We start from the raw sequence: 16,100 nt of genomic DNA on the forward strand, positions 1-16,100 counted from the left end.
TTGATTCGTTTGTAAAATCGAAGGAGAAATGGGACCAGTATCTGCAACGATTCAACCATCACCTAGCAATTTACGGCATTTCCAACATGGAGAGAAAAAAGAGCGTTTTCAACTCTCATGGGTTGGACCTGAAACGTACTCGCTCCTACGTAATTTGTTTGGTGCTGCTGATGTCAGTGCGCAATCCTTCGACGCGTTGACTGAGAAGTTATCCACACACTTCAAGGATTCAATTCATGTGCAAGCTGCCAGGTACGAATTTTACAATTGCAAAATGCAGCCGGGACAATCGTACGCCGATTGGATCGCTACTCTACGCGGAATCTCCAAGGATTGCAACTTCACATGCTCAAGAATTGGCTGTGATCAGAGCTACGTTGATGAGCTAATGCGTGATCTCATCATTAAAGAAACGCCGCACGCGGATGTGAGACGGCATTGTCTAACACAAACCAGTCCATCCCTCGACGACGTTCTCGAAGTAGCTGCAACATACGTGAGAACGCTGGAAACTGATAGGGTTATCCAGGGCGAGAGTAGCGGAAAAGACACTTCCATCGTCAACAAAATGACGGGAAGTTATCAGAAGGGGAGAAAACCTTCCAAATCCATCCAAGGCAACTTCCCGGAAAGACTGAAATCCTGCAGCCGCTGTTTCATCGATCACCAGAGAAAAGACTGTCAATATCGACATTCAGTATGTCAGAAATGTGGTCGTAAAGGTCATATCAAACCTGTGTGCATGTCCAAACCTAGTATCACGCAACAGGTCACATCCGTCAATTTCTGCTCAGTGCCACTCCTCTCCTTCGACATCGATCAACTATATCGACGCGTAGGAAACCAGCTCTGGATCAGCTCCAGCATCAACGGCATTCCGTTGCCGACTCAGTGGGACACTGGTGCACCCTCCGCCATAGTGGGATTGACTGGGTACAAAACTTTGGGCTCTCCGAAACTCTCAGCATACCATTGCTCTTTCGTAGCGTATGGCGACAAGCCACTGAAAGTGAAAGGTATTTGCACTGTAAGCGTGCATGTGGGTTCTGAAGTTCGAGTTGGCTTAAAATTGGTAGTTCTCGACGAACACCGTGGGCAAAACATTTTTGGTCTCGATTGGAGCGATGCTTTCTCCATGACCGCTAAGGGGACGTCTGCTTTGGATGCAATTTCCTCGCAGATGGTCAAATCGCAATCATGTAATACTATTGACATTTCTGATTCGAACGACAAATTGGTATCTTTTCAGTCCAAATTTCCCTCCGTTTTCTCTAATGTGTTAGGACGATGCACCAAGACAAAGGTGACAATTCACTTGAAACCTAATGCCAAGCCCGTATTCAACAAGCCACGCCCTTTGCCTTTCGCAAGGCAAATCGCTGTTCAAACCGAATTGGATAGATTAGTCAATCAAGGTATTCTCGAACCAATCAATTACAGTGATTGGGCAGCACCAATTGTTGCCGTCACTAAGTCTAAAGGATCAGTACGCATTTGTGGTGACTTTAAAGCATTGAATCAACAAATTCAGATAGATCAACATCCCCTGCCCTCCTTGGATGAAATTCTTCACAACAAGTTACAGGGTGGTTGTATCTTCACGAAAATTGATCTTGCCGATGCTTATTTTCAGCTGGAATTAGATGATGATGCGAAGAATTTGTGTGTCATCAACACGCAATTCGTTCTATTCCGTTATCGACGCATGTGTTTCGGAGTCGCATCTAGTCCCGCAAATTTTCAACGCTGTATTGATGCCATGATCGCCGGCTTACCCGGTGTTGCTAGTTTTATCGATGACATAATCGTTACTGTGGCATTGATGAACGCGATCATTTCCGCAACTTATCGCTACTCTTTGAGCGCCTCACCGAATACGGTTTCACCGTCAACTTCGCTAAATGTGAATTTTTCAAAAGTAGTATCGAGTACCTTGGTCATATAATCGACAAGGACGGCAAACGCCCGTCTCAGAAATCCGTTGAAGCAATCAAACAGTTGCCTAAACCTGAGGATGTACGCCAGCTACAGGCATTCCTGGGCAAAGTCAATTATTATCGCGCGTTTATTCCTAATTTCACGAATAAAGCCGCTGCCTTGTACCGTCTTCTTCAAAAAGACGCGAAATTCATTTGGAATGCGGACTGTGATGCAGCTTTTCGCATTCTCAAAAACGACGTAATCGACGCTACGCAGTTAGCTCATTATGATGTAAACAAGCAGCTCATTTTGTCAACTGATGCTTCTCAATTCGGAATCGGCGCTGTCCTCTCAATCGAGCACAATGGCGAAGAGAGACCGATCGCACACGCGTCGTAAACACTTTCCGATTCGCAGAAATCCTACTCTCAAATCGAGAAGGAAGCTCTGTCAATCATTTACGGAGTCACTAAATTTCGTCAATTCTTGTATGGTGGAAAATTTACGCTCGTGACGGACCACAAACCGCTTTTAGCTATTTTCTCGCCGGACAAGAAAATTCCCGTGATTACAGCGCAACGCTTACAGCGATGGGCACTAACGCTCATGGCTTACCAATACGATATTCGCTATAAACCGACTAATCAGCACGGAAACGCCGACGGTTTATCTCGCCTACCAAAGGGTCCAGACCCTGAGTTTGACGAACTGGAAATTCGTGAAAACGCGGAGATCGTTCACGCTATTAATATGGCATTCGATGGCTTACCGTTAACTCGCAATGAAATTCGCGACGCGACGCTGAAGGACAAAACCATGAAACTAGTAAAATTATCTGTCACTCATGGTAATTGGAATCCAAAGGTGCACATTGATGATTTTTCTTGGTTTTCGACTCGCAAACATTCGCTTTCTCTGCACGAAGACATAGTCATTCTCAATATTGATGGTTTTCAGCGCGTAGTAATTCCGCAGTCACTTCGCTCGCGAGTCTTATCATTGTTGCACGAAGGACATTGGGGTATCGCGAAAATGAAGCAGATGGCTCGACGTTACATCGCATGGCCTTCCATTAATCGCGACATTGAAAATCTCGTCAAGAGTTGCGACGCTTGCCGTAAGGTAATGAAAGCGCCTGATCGTCAGTACCGCGAATGGCCTAAAACTTCTGAAAGCTTTGAACGAATTCACTTGGATTTCGCAGGTCCAATAAACAATAAGATGTTTCTTGTCATCGTCGATGCGCATTCGAAATATCCTTTCGTTAAAGTAATGAATGTCGGTTCTACCACAACCTTGTGTGTGGTCAACGCTTTGCGGGAAGTCTTCTCTATTGAAGGCTTGCCCATAACAATCGTCACGGATGGCGGACCGCAATTCACATCGAATGAATTCGATACGTTTTGCTCCAATTTGGCAATCAGCCATATCGTATCACCGTCTTTTCACCCTGCCTCGAACGGGGAAGCGGAGCGTTTCGTCCAGACTTTAAAAGCTGGATTGATAAAAAATTGCGACGGGGGAAAAGATCTCAAGTTCGCGCTCCAAACACTTCTCGCTACGTACCGATGTGCACCGCACCCGGGCATAGACTGGAAAACGCCTGCCGAGATTTTGCATGGTCGACAGCCGCGCAATTTGTTAAGTTTGTGCTCGCCCTTCGATAAATCGAAACCCGTTACGCCTAGACAATCAGTCACTCATTTCGAGATTGGTTCCTCGGTTTACGCTCGCAGTTACCGAAGCGGACCAAAGTGGGTTGCTGGCGTGGTGACGGAAATACTGGGGCGTGTTGTGTACATTGTAAAAACAGATCATGGGTATTGGAGGAGGCATAAGAACCAACTCCAACCACGCTTGATTTCAGCTGGCCATAATAATACAGCCACACAGGAAATTGCTCAGCCTACGCAGTCGCAAGCTGAGCAACCATTGGTTAGGAACAGGGCACAAGGTCCTGCAGCTAGTCCTGCCCGTACGTCGGGTAGACGTTATCCTCTAAGGAATAGGAAACCCCCGGATTTCTATAGACCTACGTAAATGTGGGCATCCCTTTAACTTACAGGGGAGGACTGTTATGTTCTCGCATTTACGTTCAGTGTTGTTCATCTCCTAATTTCTTTAGGACTAGTAATTACCGCCAATCATTATTTCCTCGTGTGTCGTGCTTGTATTTATACCCTGTGTTCTGTTGTCTCGTGGTCTTTTCATTTAACTGCACTCTGGATCGTGTCGCTGTCTTGAAGTTATATTGCTGATAATATACTGATTTTGTATTGCAACCTCGTCGCATTGAGTTATCGTTCAAACAAGATCAAGAACATAACATGAAGCTCACAGCAGAGAATCACTAAATATTCACATACGGAAAGCTGAATATTTAGAGCAAAATTTTGTAACAAAGCAAGAAAAATTGTTGAGATTGTCAAGGTCAGGACTTTTGAGCCGGAGCCCCGAAGCCGTGCATTTTCAACGGAGCCGGAACTGAAGCCGGAGCTCTATATAAAATTCAAGAGAAGCCGGAGCTGGAGCCGGTTCTATGAACAGTAGATGTTATGCTTTTACTAATGGCTGAATTCACATAAGTTTACGATAATCGTTCAAAAAATTTAGAATTGTTGCCTCGTTGGCACCACGTTGTCTAACTAACCAGTAACCATGTTTAATTGTTTATAGACATCCGCCAAACCTGGGTAGGCTAGATTTGCCGCGCTTACTCCGTAATTACTCTATTATAGGTATACCCTCAAATTCGTAATCAGCACAATACCGATGGCCAATTGTGTGGTTCGAAAAATAATGAAAACCATGCATGTCACAAAACGGGATTGATGCTTTTGTCAAATGAGCAATATACCTAATTAGTATTGAGACGAATATATAAGCGACGTCATAGGATATAACCATAGTGTCCTGTATAGTGTGGACACAAGCAAATCTCACGGCTCAGTAGTTGCGTCACAATACCAAACTCCGTTACAATCCAACATTATAGGCTGTTTTTTTTGGGGGGGGGAGTTCCAGGACCACGAGCAGAATAAAATTTATATTTTCGCAATCAGTACCAAGGTAGCTTTCGATTGATACCCGTTTTATCAAATTTAATGCTCGGCAAGTCGGTCAAAAATTACCGTAAAATTGTCTTTGACCAAATGGAAAGTGTGACGTAGACCAATTTCACTGAGCCGTGACATTTGCTTGTGTCCACACCATATAGGACACTATGATATAAACATGACATTGCTGCACATGTTGATTTAGAGGCGCGCATGTCGCAAGCCGAGAAATATTCTCTCCTTTCTGGATTGGGCGAGCAAATGCACCTTCTTCGTTGATAGCTTTTTATTCGTAGCGTCAAATTGGATAGTGTATTATCGTTTTTGCCCAGGAATTCAAATTCATTCGAGCGCACGATAGTTTAATCCAGTAACGATTTGCGAACGTAAATAAGGAAATGCATCGAATCAGCCCAGATCGCTATTATAGTCCGCATAGCCTACAATTGCCGCGATGCGAGCTAGTCAAATGCGGTGTCCGAATCAAGCCCTGGTGTTGAATATAAGAGGGCAATTTATGATTGGATGCGCGCTTTCCAATTTCTAATCATCAATTTTGTGTATTCATTCTTTTCTGTTTGATACACTCGTATTCTTGAACTGTCGCGCAATGTGACTTGCGAGCTTGCGGTATAATTGATTACTGACTTGTACAGTGCACGACGTTGAATTAAGTTCTCAAATATTGATGCACAACCAGATTGTCAGTGGCACTAATTTCTAGTTTATTCGATTCGTTTGAAGGGGAACCTTCGATACTCCACGAAATTTGATCGACGACAGACGGGCTGATAACGAGCGCACAAATATCGAATTTGAAGCCATTGGTTATATTTGGTAAGAAGTGGATTTCTGCGAAACTCGCTCATTTCTGCAGTTACCTACATCTGAACAAATCGCATCATTTCAAGAATAAATTACATTGTATGTCATGATATTAGCGAGCACAGTAACGGTATTATAACATCACGTGACTGTTTTATTGCTGTATCAGGTGTACAATGTACTTGTACATGCAATGGCATGGAGTAAATTGCGTTCTCGTGCGAATATGACGTCAACGACAGACGACACGAAGTAATTATTACGTCACAGGACTTTGCATACCCCCACAAAATGATGGTTCCTTGCGACGGCTACAACCGAATCATAGTTGCTGGGGTCTTAGCTGGAGCCGGAGCAGTGGTACCAATGAGCTCCGGAGCTTGGAGCCGGGGCTAATTCATCATAGAAGAGATCGCCGGAGCTGAAGCTGTGCAAAATTTGCGACTGCTCCAAAGCCCTTGAACGATCCCTTATGAAGCTATGCACCTTCACGTGATAGTCTTGTTTTAATCATCGGTATCATCACATACAATTATAGATATCATTTTATCAGCTGTAGTCTGTGTATGTAGACTCGTACCGTCCTCTAACATAATCAGGAAAGATAATGCTGACACACTACACTGGTAACTATGTATAAGTACAGTCTTCGAAACCGGTAGAGTGTGAATGCGACAGAGTACGTGTGGTATTGCATCTAGACTGGTATTGCATCCAGACTGAGAGCGTCAGTGGTAACGTGACGATTTGTAACGTGGCGGTATAGCTATATGTGCTCATAGGCATACATTCTGCAATACGTTGTAGTAGTGAAAGTAGAGGATGGTGATACACTATGGTTACCATATTGTGGAAATGTGAAAAGAGGACACTTTTTCAAAATCTTCAGACTTTCAATACCGGAGGCAAATCCTGAAAAAATGGTAAATCTTTCATACTCCGTGGTCGGTTGACTAAAAAAAAGGTTCACTTTCCGGCTCGGATCGCGAAATACAGTTTTTCATTCACAATTCTACGTTGGTTGACTAAAAAAAGGTCGACTTTCCGGCTCAGCTCCCGAAATAGCCGTCGGAGCGTTACTTCAGTGATGATTTACTGTATATCAGTCGAATTCTGTCCTATTTTGTCCAAAATTGTCAAAAAAGAGGACAAAATCTCAAAAAAGAGGAAATTTGGGCGTCCTCCGAGGACACTTTCGAAAAAGTCAAAAATGAGGACAAATCCTCTGCAAAGACGACGTATGGTAACCCTATGATACACAAGTAGCTACAACTAATTGCCGATGACAACATTCAAAATTACACGATGTAGGCCTACCTTCGCAAGTAACACAAAACTACTATCGAAAATCGAAGAAATGGTAATCGGTTACTCATTCCAAACCTTGCTCTGCTACGATGATACAAGGCTATGTCGCACGATTCCCATGACCATTTCACTGATACAAGTCATGCCAATCCATCCAAACACTATAGTTTTTATTTGACAAGACATAAAATGTAAATAGTAAGTATGTTGGTTTGGAAAACTGGAGGAAAAAGAGCATATAGTCAAAACTTTAGTAGTAATTTAGTAGTAATTATATTACAAGTTACCAATATGCATTTCGCAAAGGCAGATGTAGGCCTATACATATACCGACTGGCCATATTGTAATAGTTACCTGTAAACGTACAGTGCTGGGCACGTCAATTCATGACTCTGTGTAATCTTGTCCGAAGAATATCTACCTAAAGATATTAGTACCGTCTTTCCAACGCGCTAACATATCTGGTGACTGAGTAGTGGGAAAGCCGTTCAAATTACAGAATCATATAAGCAAAAGGCAGTCGGTAATCTTCTAATCTCATTCAGAATCGGGTTACCATATTTTTGTGGATCAAATTCCGGACAGTGTTTAGCGCCCACTAGCGGATTTTGAAATGAGGTTCGAGACAATATGACGTCACTCTAGCAAAGCTTTGCCTAGCGACCAGAGGTAGTCACGATTCGGATCAGGAGGCGGAGCATGTGGTTGTGTGTTGTAACCAGGACCGAAAAAAAACATTTTTTCAGTCTCTCCCGCCCAAATAAAATCTGATCTTGGGTACACCATAGGGTATCCAATGCAACGACTACTTCACTTCGGAATCAATAGCGCACAACTACTACACACGTGCGTCCTTGAAGAAAAACTACATTATGATCAGGACTTAATACAATAAAACGAATCGCTCTGTCAAATATGCCGGGATAATGATAGCGAACTTCTTGGGGGCTTATATACTATATGCATCTGGTTTATATATGCATTTGGTCGTTAAATTCTGCGAATGAAATATGTCAATACTATTGTTGCTTCAATATATTACTATTTTGATCCTCTATCCGCAAACATGATCATAGTTAGCGGTAGAGCTGATGGAGGATGATAACTTCGAAAATGCATCGAACGTAAATGTGCATCATAAAGTCATGTTCACGTCACATAAACAAAACTATTTATGAGCATAAATGCCAGTCCGCAACAGCAGGTTGCACATCCAGTGGTTTCCAACCTTTTATGGTCGCGACTCCATTTCCATATTGAAAATGTTTCATGGCCAAGCACCTTTGGACAGATTTACTCATTGCCTATTTTGGAAGCCGATTACGTTCAACATCTTCGCGACTCATAGGCTTAGAACCACTATCTTTTATTAGAGCATATGGCCATAACCGATTCCTGGAATATACCGTTCTCCTATAATTGCGATTACAATTAGACTTATTTCAGTAAAAGATGTCTATTTTTATTCATTTTTGATCCCATATTTTGCGAGGGCGGTGGTCCTCTTATTAAAATCAACAAATGTGACATTAAATCGCGCGCGGCGTGTAGAAAAATATCATAGAAGTGCAATAAATCTGCCCAAAAATAAGATGTTAAATTACGAAAAAATTCTGATATTATCCAAGCCTTCAAAATTTCGGACATTTAGGCATATTAGAATTTCCTCCAAGACGCAGCTTGAACAGTGAAATTCCGGACATGTCCGGAAAATTCCGGACGTATGGCAACCCTAATTTAGCAGGCCGTGTTATTTTTGGCATATGCCAAAACTGCCAAAAATAACTTATTTTTGGCATTTTTCGATTTTTATTTTTGGCAGTTTTGGCATCGTCCTCTAAATAGATAGTTTCAGCCTCGAATTAGTCACAAGAACTCTTTATTTGGGCTAGTTTGTCAAAAGACACCACAAAATGTGCAGCATCCACGTATAATCAGTGCCAACAAACAATAAGAAGAAAAAACCTAACGATTTCATAGGATAATAATATCAAACGAAACCCCAAAATGTGCAGTATCCATCGGAATCGGTGCCAATAAGCAAAACAAAAGAAGAAAACCCTAACAAACACGCTCAACAGCTGATTGTTACAGCTGTTGAATAGACTTAAATCGTTTGAACTGTAACAGTGCTTCCAAACTCAGGTCAGCTAAGTTTCTCCTAAATTCATTTCTCGCCCAGCGAATCTGGGAAATATCGGCTTCAACAGTAGCTGTTGAGGGAAAGAATGTTGCCAGTCATCCACAAAAGGTTTTCAGAGCTTCAAAATCTTTGGAGGGCCGAACCGTCTTCCATTCATCATGAAAAGAGATCACTTCGCCAGTGCCATGGATCTCACCGCGGAAATAATTTTCTTCCCGATCCTTTTCCAGGAGTTTCCTGTGTTGTCTCTCAACACATTCTATTTAGTAGCCCGACTATCATTTCTCCTTCAGTCTACCGATATATTTTCGGAGGACTTTTGTCACTTCACGTGGCTTTGATATTACCAACTCGCATGGAAGAGTCCTGGGAAGATTAGCTTGTTTAAGAACATTGACGCAACAAGACTGTCTGGCAAAACGAGACTATGCAGCTCAGAACTATCCAGACAGTTTGTTGCGTCACAATGTTCAACTCGATCAAAATGCAAAAATCGCGGTTGATTTTGGGGGTTCCAGTTCCATGAGCAGAATATAATTTATATTTTAATAATCAGTACTGCGGCAGCTTCTCATTGATACCCATTTTATCAAATTGAACGCTCGACAAGCCGGTCAAAAATGGTCGTAAAGTTGCCTTTGGACAAATGGAAAGTATGACGTAAACCAAATGCAGTCAGCCGTTCAATCTCGCTGTGCCCACACCATTTAGGACACCATGTTTTCACCCCTAATGGGTGGGCTGGACCCAGATTAAGAAACCTGCCTTTCACAAACGCTCTTCTCGCTTGTAACGCGGTCCTGTTAACACAACACCATGAACGAAATCCACTATTTGGCAGGCCGTGTTATTTTTGGCATATGCCAAAAATTGCTTATTTTTGGCATTTTCAAATTTTTATTTTTGGCAGTTTTGGCATCTGGCTCCTGAAATGCCAAAAATAACACGGCCTGCTAATTTAGTATAGATGTTGGCATCGTACAATCCGTGTAGCCTTCGCAAGAAACTGCCACTCTAGTGTTTGGGAACGCATCCTATAGGCCAGTGGCCGGGTACCTTTTTCGTCTGAAGAGCCATGCTGGCCCTTTATTTTCCATTTCAATTACCAAAGAGCCATACATGTCGATCAATTCTGACGTCACAATTGGAAATTCGTGTCGTCATGATCGTACTAATTCGAACTCAGTACATGGGATGCGTCGTTGGCACCGTGTTCTCTGTAAAAACTCGTAGGCTACTAATCATCCAGTGATAGCGCAATTCATCGTAAAGAGCTAAGAATTTGCAACTATATTTGTAACTATAGTCCTGATTTCGAAATTCTAAATATTGATCGACTTATCAATTCCGAAAGTAATTAGCGGTAACATAAACGTTGCACTACACACCTACATTTCAACAGCAGTAAGCTACTAGAAAGCTCTACTTACCAATCAAAAACGTGGATAGCGCAGAGTTGTTAGTATATTGGATTTGTATTTAAGATGTCACTTCCACGGCAGTTCATTTCTCGGCGTAGATCACGAAGACAATGTGTATTTGAAAACTAGATTGTCATAGAGGCGTCTCTATGTCTGCTATTCTCTTTGATCGACCGACGTCTGGTGCAATACAAGATTACGCAGCGGCGATGTCCGGTACATCGAATTCGCGAAGGATATTGATGGCTGGTGCTAGAACAGCTTAAATTTGAGGCCCTTGACCCTGGATACGCCACTGCGTTGACCTCTCAAATACATGTTTATTCTTTATGCTGCCACGAGAATAATTATTCTGGCCGTTATGAAAATTTACTAACAAGTTGCTGCAATATCGATAAGTATAAAATTAAAAATATGTCAAAGAGCCATATATCTTATTCCCAAAAGAGCCATATATGGCTCGTTAGCCATAGGTTCCCAACCTCTGCTATAGGGGTATACGTTTCTGATTCAGAATTTTGAATTGAAATGTCACATCCCTCAAACAAATCATATACCATTGACTTTCATCTTCGAAGTCAGACCTACTTACATATGGCTTATATCTGTAATGCTAATACTTACTTCGTTAGCACGATATCATTGATTGCAGGATATCTTTATCTCATGTGAATAAACTTCAACTTCTATAGGATCCAAAGTACGATTTCGATAGTTTCCGATAGTTAGGGAGATAGGTTTATTACGATCTCTAATATAGGGCTAATGCATGATAGTCATTTTTAGAACACTTCAGATCCGTAGAGCTATACGCATCTAGTTACCCTATAGGTCAGGGGTGACCAATCGTTTTGCTATTCACGGCCGCATTTCGATTACTTATGTAGTATACGGCCGCATTACAGAACATAGTAGCAATGAGCTAACTGCACTGTGGAAATTCTGGCAGATTTACGAAGAAAACTTTGTACATTTTACAACGAATTACCGGTCGCAGCCAATAACTACGTGTAGCTTGTAATTAAACATTTTGATACGTAATATTAACTTAATTTAGCTTTAAAGTCAAGTTACCAAAATGTCTTTGCAAGATTACTGACAGTTACTCGTTACTGCATTTTACCAGACTATTGGCAAAATTGATTACCTTCCAAGCCCCAGCAGCCAATGTATATACGTGGTACTGAATGTCACTGTGATATCATTCTCGTACGAATTGACCTGATTCAACCTCGTTCACGAGACAGGGGTAGGTCATACGGAACTGGTTGACCCTAATACCAATTTCGGTATAGTACATAGTAGGGTACAAGAAACAACCGACATTCGTATGGACACCAAATGCCCATGTTAAACTGTCCGTGTCCATTTCCGATGAACTCTGGACTAATCTGATTTTTCATATCGTCTGACTATCCGCGTCGAAATAGCTATGTGCTCAGTTAATGAACAGTTACTGGTAGTGGTTATGGTTGTGCTATAAGCGCGTAAATTTTTCAGTTTCACGAATGAATTTCGCCATTAATATTAACAGTTTGACATATTACTGTCGAATATTTATCCTTTCCCAGCAGATATGATCAGATCGAACGGTAGAGTTGATGGATGGAGTTTTTTCGAAAATTTAGGGCAAGTTTTAAATGATAATGCATATTCGGGTGGGCCAATTGTTAATATTGTCATGCTGTTATTTTTTTACCTTCCATCAGGAATGTCGGTGTAGTGGTAAGATATTGGAATCTCCGACATGTACCAGAAACAGTTTCTTTCGTGAGGAGCACACGATTCCAAGCTAGCATTTCTATATAGGGTGCATCATGTTCCTCCGCTGTTCGCATCCGTACCCTGCTGCTCAGATTACCGCTACTATGTTAAAATGGAAAATGAAGTCGCATTGAATCGCGCCTAGCGCGAAAATAATTTCAATATCAAATGAATCGCTCAAAGATTAATTAGTCTCTAAAAAATTCGCGAATCAATTCTTAAATTCTAATTTCATGTCGACGGTCGCCTTCACACACTGATTGAATTACTTGTCCACGGCGGCACAAATTTCTTTCTACGGCTGCAGGTTGTCCACCCCTGTCTTGGGTCATTTGCAATGACATAAGTCAGCTTCAACACTTGGTGAAGGAACGGTGCTCATAAAGTCCGTGAGTTGAAAGTCAACGTTAGGAAGGGTGTAACTAGCAACCACGATATAATTATTTATACGTGCTCTGCTATCGGCTCAACGAAATATTCATGCCGTCCCATGAGAGAGCTAATCAATATGATCCTAGAAACAGAATCGGAATAAACCAGATCTTAGTTTCAGCACCGACCTGTTCAATGAACGTGGGGCACGATTCGGATTATGTTACTCTTTTTGCGTCCGGATCGCTTGATTTTCAGACTGAAGCGAAATCTGCCAAACTTGATGGAAAGAACTCCTGGTGCGGACGAACAGGTCTGTAAGAGATGTACACGTGCGGAGCTCTGGTCACTAGCGTACTGTATTAGTATTAGCATTATTGACAAGCTCAAATACCGAAGGAGAGGTTTGACACTTGACGACGGGGCACATAATTTGAGTATTGTAGGATGACTATTTCACAAATGGCCGAACAGTGATCCGTTCATCAAGGTCATTGTCATGATATAGCTTTGTTTATGTAGTTTATACAGTTAGGATACGTTTGTGTCGGCAAGTATTTGAAAGTGAGTTCGTTTAGAACGGGATTACATCGTGGACGTGCTACCAAACAAATACCAATAATGGCTACCTTGGATTTCTACTATTTAACACATTAGGCTTTTGAGCAAATGGTTTGAAGGTGAATTTTGAACGTGCATAACTACTTTTTGAGAAAGAGGAGACTCCTGAGTATGTTCAGGGTCGGTCGCGTTTGAACAAAGTGTCGAATGTCCAAGTGTTTTGCTATTATCCTTTGAAGGCTTTGGTGCCATAGCGCATTTTGTATATGTATGGTCAATGGTCATTGGTCATGGTCATGAGTTCGACCTCTCCCAAATCGAACGCACTCGATGATATTCGTGCAATCATAATACAGAAGAAGAGGATTGGATGGAAATTAAATTTGTCGGGCCGCGGCGAGTGGCTGGTATCGTTACTCAAGGAAATCCTCAACAACCCTTTTGGACCACGTCATATCATGTAGCATGCCTTACTGAAGAAAGAGCATACAAAGAGTATGCCGAAAAGGGAAAGAAACACGTAGGTTCAAATTTTGCCTCCTTGAATTTTGATATATGTTTGGAGGTTATGATAAGAAAGCTATATTCGTTGTTAGATTATACCACATGTTAACGTCAGAATCAATGTCATAATATTCGCTCCGAATTATTGCCCATCAACGACATGTTTTAACCAGGCCAGATACTAATTAAGTAATGAAATGTATTTAGAATTGACACTTAGTAGATCTATAAAATTTAAAGTATGAACTAATAATGATGGAATTATATCGATGATAAGAATGGTTGCTATGCGGGCCGCATGGGCGAATTCTGTCTGCCAGATTGGCAACTGACGGGCGATTTCGTGAAAGTCAATAATTCTTTCAGGATTTCACCGGCAATACGGACCAGAATGGCAAGGTGTTCAACATATTTTCCGAGCCCATGACCTGCCAAGCAATCCGCATCACACCACTAAGGTCGAATTCGTTTCCATGCTTGCGCGTAGACTTACTACACGAAGGTTGTTACGGTAAGATGGTATCAGCATGCTATTTTTATTCTTATATTTGTATATATTTATGGTTGTAATGTGGTGTAGCGTATACAGAGGTGGTCAGTAACGAAGTACTTCTACTTTTTCGAAGTACTCAAGTAGTTTTGCTCTACTTCTGGTACTTACTCAAGTAGGTCATTTTTTTCGCTACTTCTACTTCTACTTCGTAATATATTGTGAACTACTTACTTACTTTTCGCTATTTTCAGTTTGTCAAGTAGAAGTAGTTGAATCCCCAATGAGAAAGATAGCCTAAGGAATTTCGGGGCTGTTTTCACTTAATACCAACATTTAATTTTCATAAAAGTCATGTAATACCCAGAATTTTCGTTTTGCTTCGCGCACAGTCGATATGGAGTGACTGTTTTACTTAAAGTATCGCTGAAAATAATTTAGATACCGGGTTGCGTGGTTCCGTTCACACCGCATTGTCACCTATATCAAATATTTCGTCACAGTAAGTGGCCTATGGCTCCCCCATAACGTTTGAAATTACCGTTTCGCAATCTAGCAATTGCCTGTTATACCTAGCAGCCCATGACGTGTCCTAATCTGGAAAAGTAGACATAGACTTTTTTAACGTTAGACCTGTTTTAGCAGACCACCGCCGAAACTTTCTGGACAAAAGACAGGGAATATATTTTCTGCTTTTTAGAAGTAGTATTTGTATTTTTCTTTCATTTACGAGTATTATACGTTGAATTCTGATTATAGTTTTAGTTCTTTTGTCTGAAGAACATAGATGTTGAAGTATAAAAGCAAGTGTATAGTAATGCCTTATATTTTCCGAAAATAAAGCTATTCACCATATGGCATTTTACGATCTGCATTATTTTTAATTACCGTATACTAATTGCGCAAAGTGTTGAAACCGTATCCGACACAACTTCTCCGTATTGCTCATCGACTGAACAAGGGGCCTTATAATATGTGGGAGGGTGCCAGGCCATGATATTCTATAAAACCGGGTGTTCGAGTAAACAAAGGATTAGTATCGCATTTTCATATCAATACTTTCATTTACATCCCATGATGTGGACGACTGCTTATTCTGTCCAAAACTGACACCTCCTGGGATGCATCAATATCAAACATGCTATTTACACCTTCCGCATAGCTCCATTTGCGCTTTTGACAGTCCATGCGAACGAATTACGAACGTTTCCACAGCTACTTACTTACTTGAGTAGATTTAAAGTCAGTCAATTCTACTTCTACTTCAAGTAGTTTTAGGTTGCTCATGAAAGAAGTATACTTCTACTCGTACTTGAGTAGATTTTTTCGTCGCTACTTCTACTTCTACTTGAGTAGCTTTCTTGACTACTTTGACCACCTCTGAGCGTATAACATTGACTCCAGCGTTTATGGATGAATTAGCAGTTACAATTGAATAATATACAGTATTCCATCAGAAATAAATCAAAATATATTCGGCTGCAACTAATACCTTGTAGAAAATTTTAATGAACTTTGCATATCCGGGTACTCAAACTTTTTTTAAACTGAGTGCCTTTGCCACCTATCTGTATGTATGCTGTGTTCTTTGATAATATTGTTACATAAAGTCTACACAATTGAAAGACATAGCAAACTAAGTCTAGTGAATAGTGGACTTCGCCAAGATTTTCATGTGAGATGTGTCTACGTTTGCCAGCGAGCTACAATAAGTCGCATTCTGTGAATTACAAAT

General features: G+C 41.3%; 2 protein-coding genes across 3 annotated transcripts in view; both read left to right on the forward strand.

Annotated features, from left to right (window-relative positions):
- The window catches only part of LOC145440937 (lactadherin-like), a 175,130-nt gene that overhangs the window by 112,844 nt on the left and 46,186 nt on the right, over positions 1-16,100 (forward strand). The window lies entirely within an intron of this gene.
- The window catches only part of LOC145440332 (uncharacterized), a 32,581-nt gene that overhangs the window by 8,027 nt on the left and 8,454 nt on the right, over positions 1-16,100 (forward strand). For both annotated transcript variants that reach the window (XM_080317899.1, XM_080317900.1), the window contains 3 exons: positions 12,986-13,123; positions 13,728-13,891; positions 14,242-14,386. In XM_080317899.1, coding sequence (XP_080174025.1) covers positions 12,986-13,123; positions 13,728-13,891; positions 14,242-14,386 — 447 coding nt within the window. The remainder of the gene's footprint in view (positions 1-12,985; positions 13,124-13,727; positions 13,892-14,241; positions 14,387-16,100) is intronic.

The sequence above is a fragment of the Botryllus schlosseri genome, chromosome 6, assembly GCF_051294905.1.
Source record: "Botryllus schlosseri isolate E-star chromosome 6, Bs_hap1, whole genome shotgun sequence".
In the NCBI taxonomy this organism is placed as follows: Eukaryota; Metazoa; Chordata; class Ascidiacea; order Stolidobranchia; family Styelidae; genus Botryllus; species Botryllus schlosseri.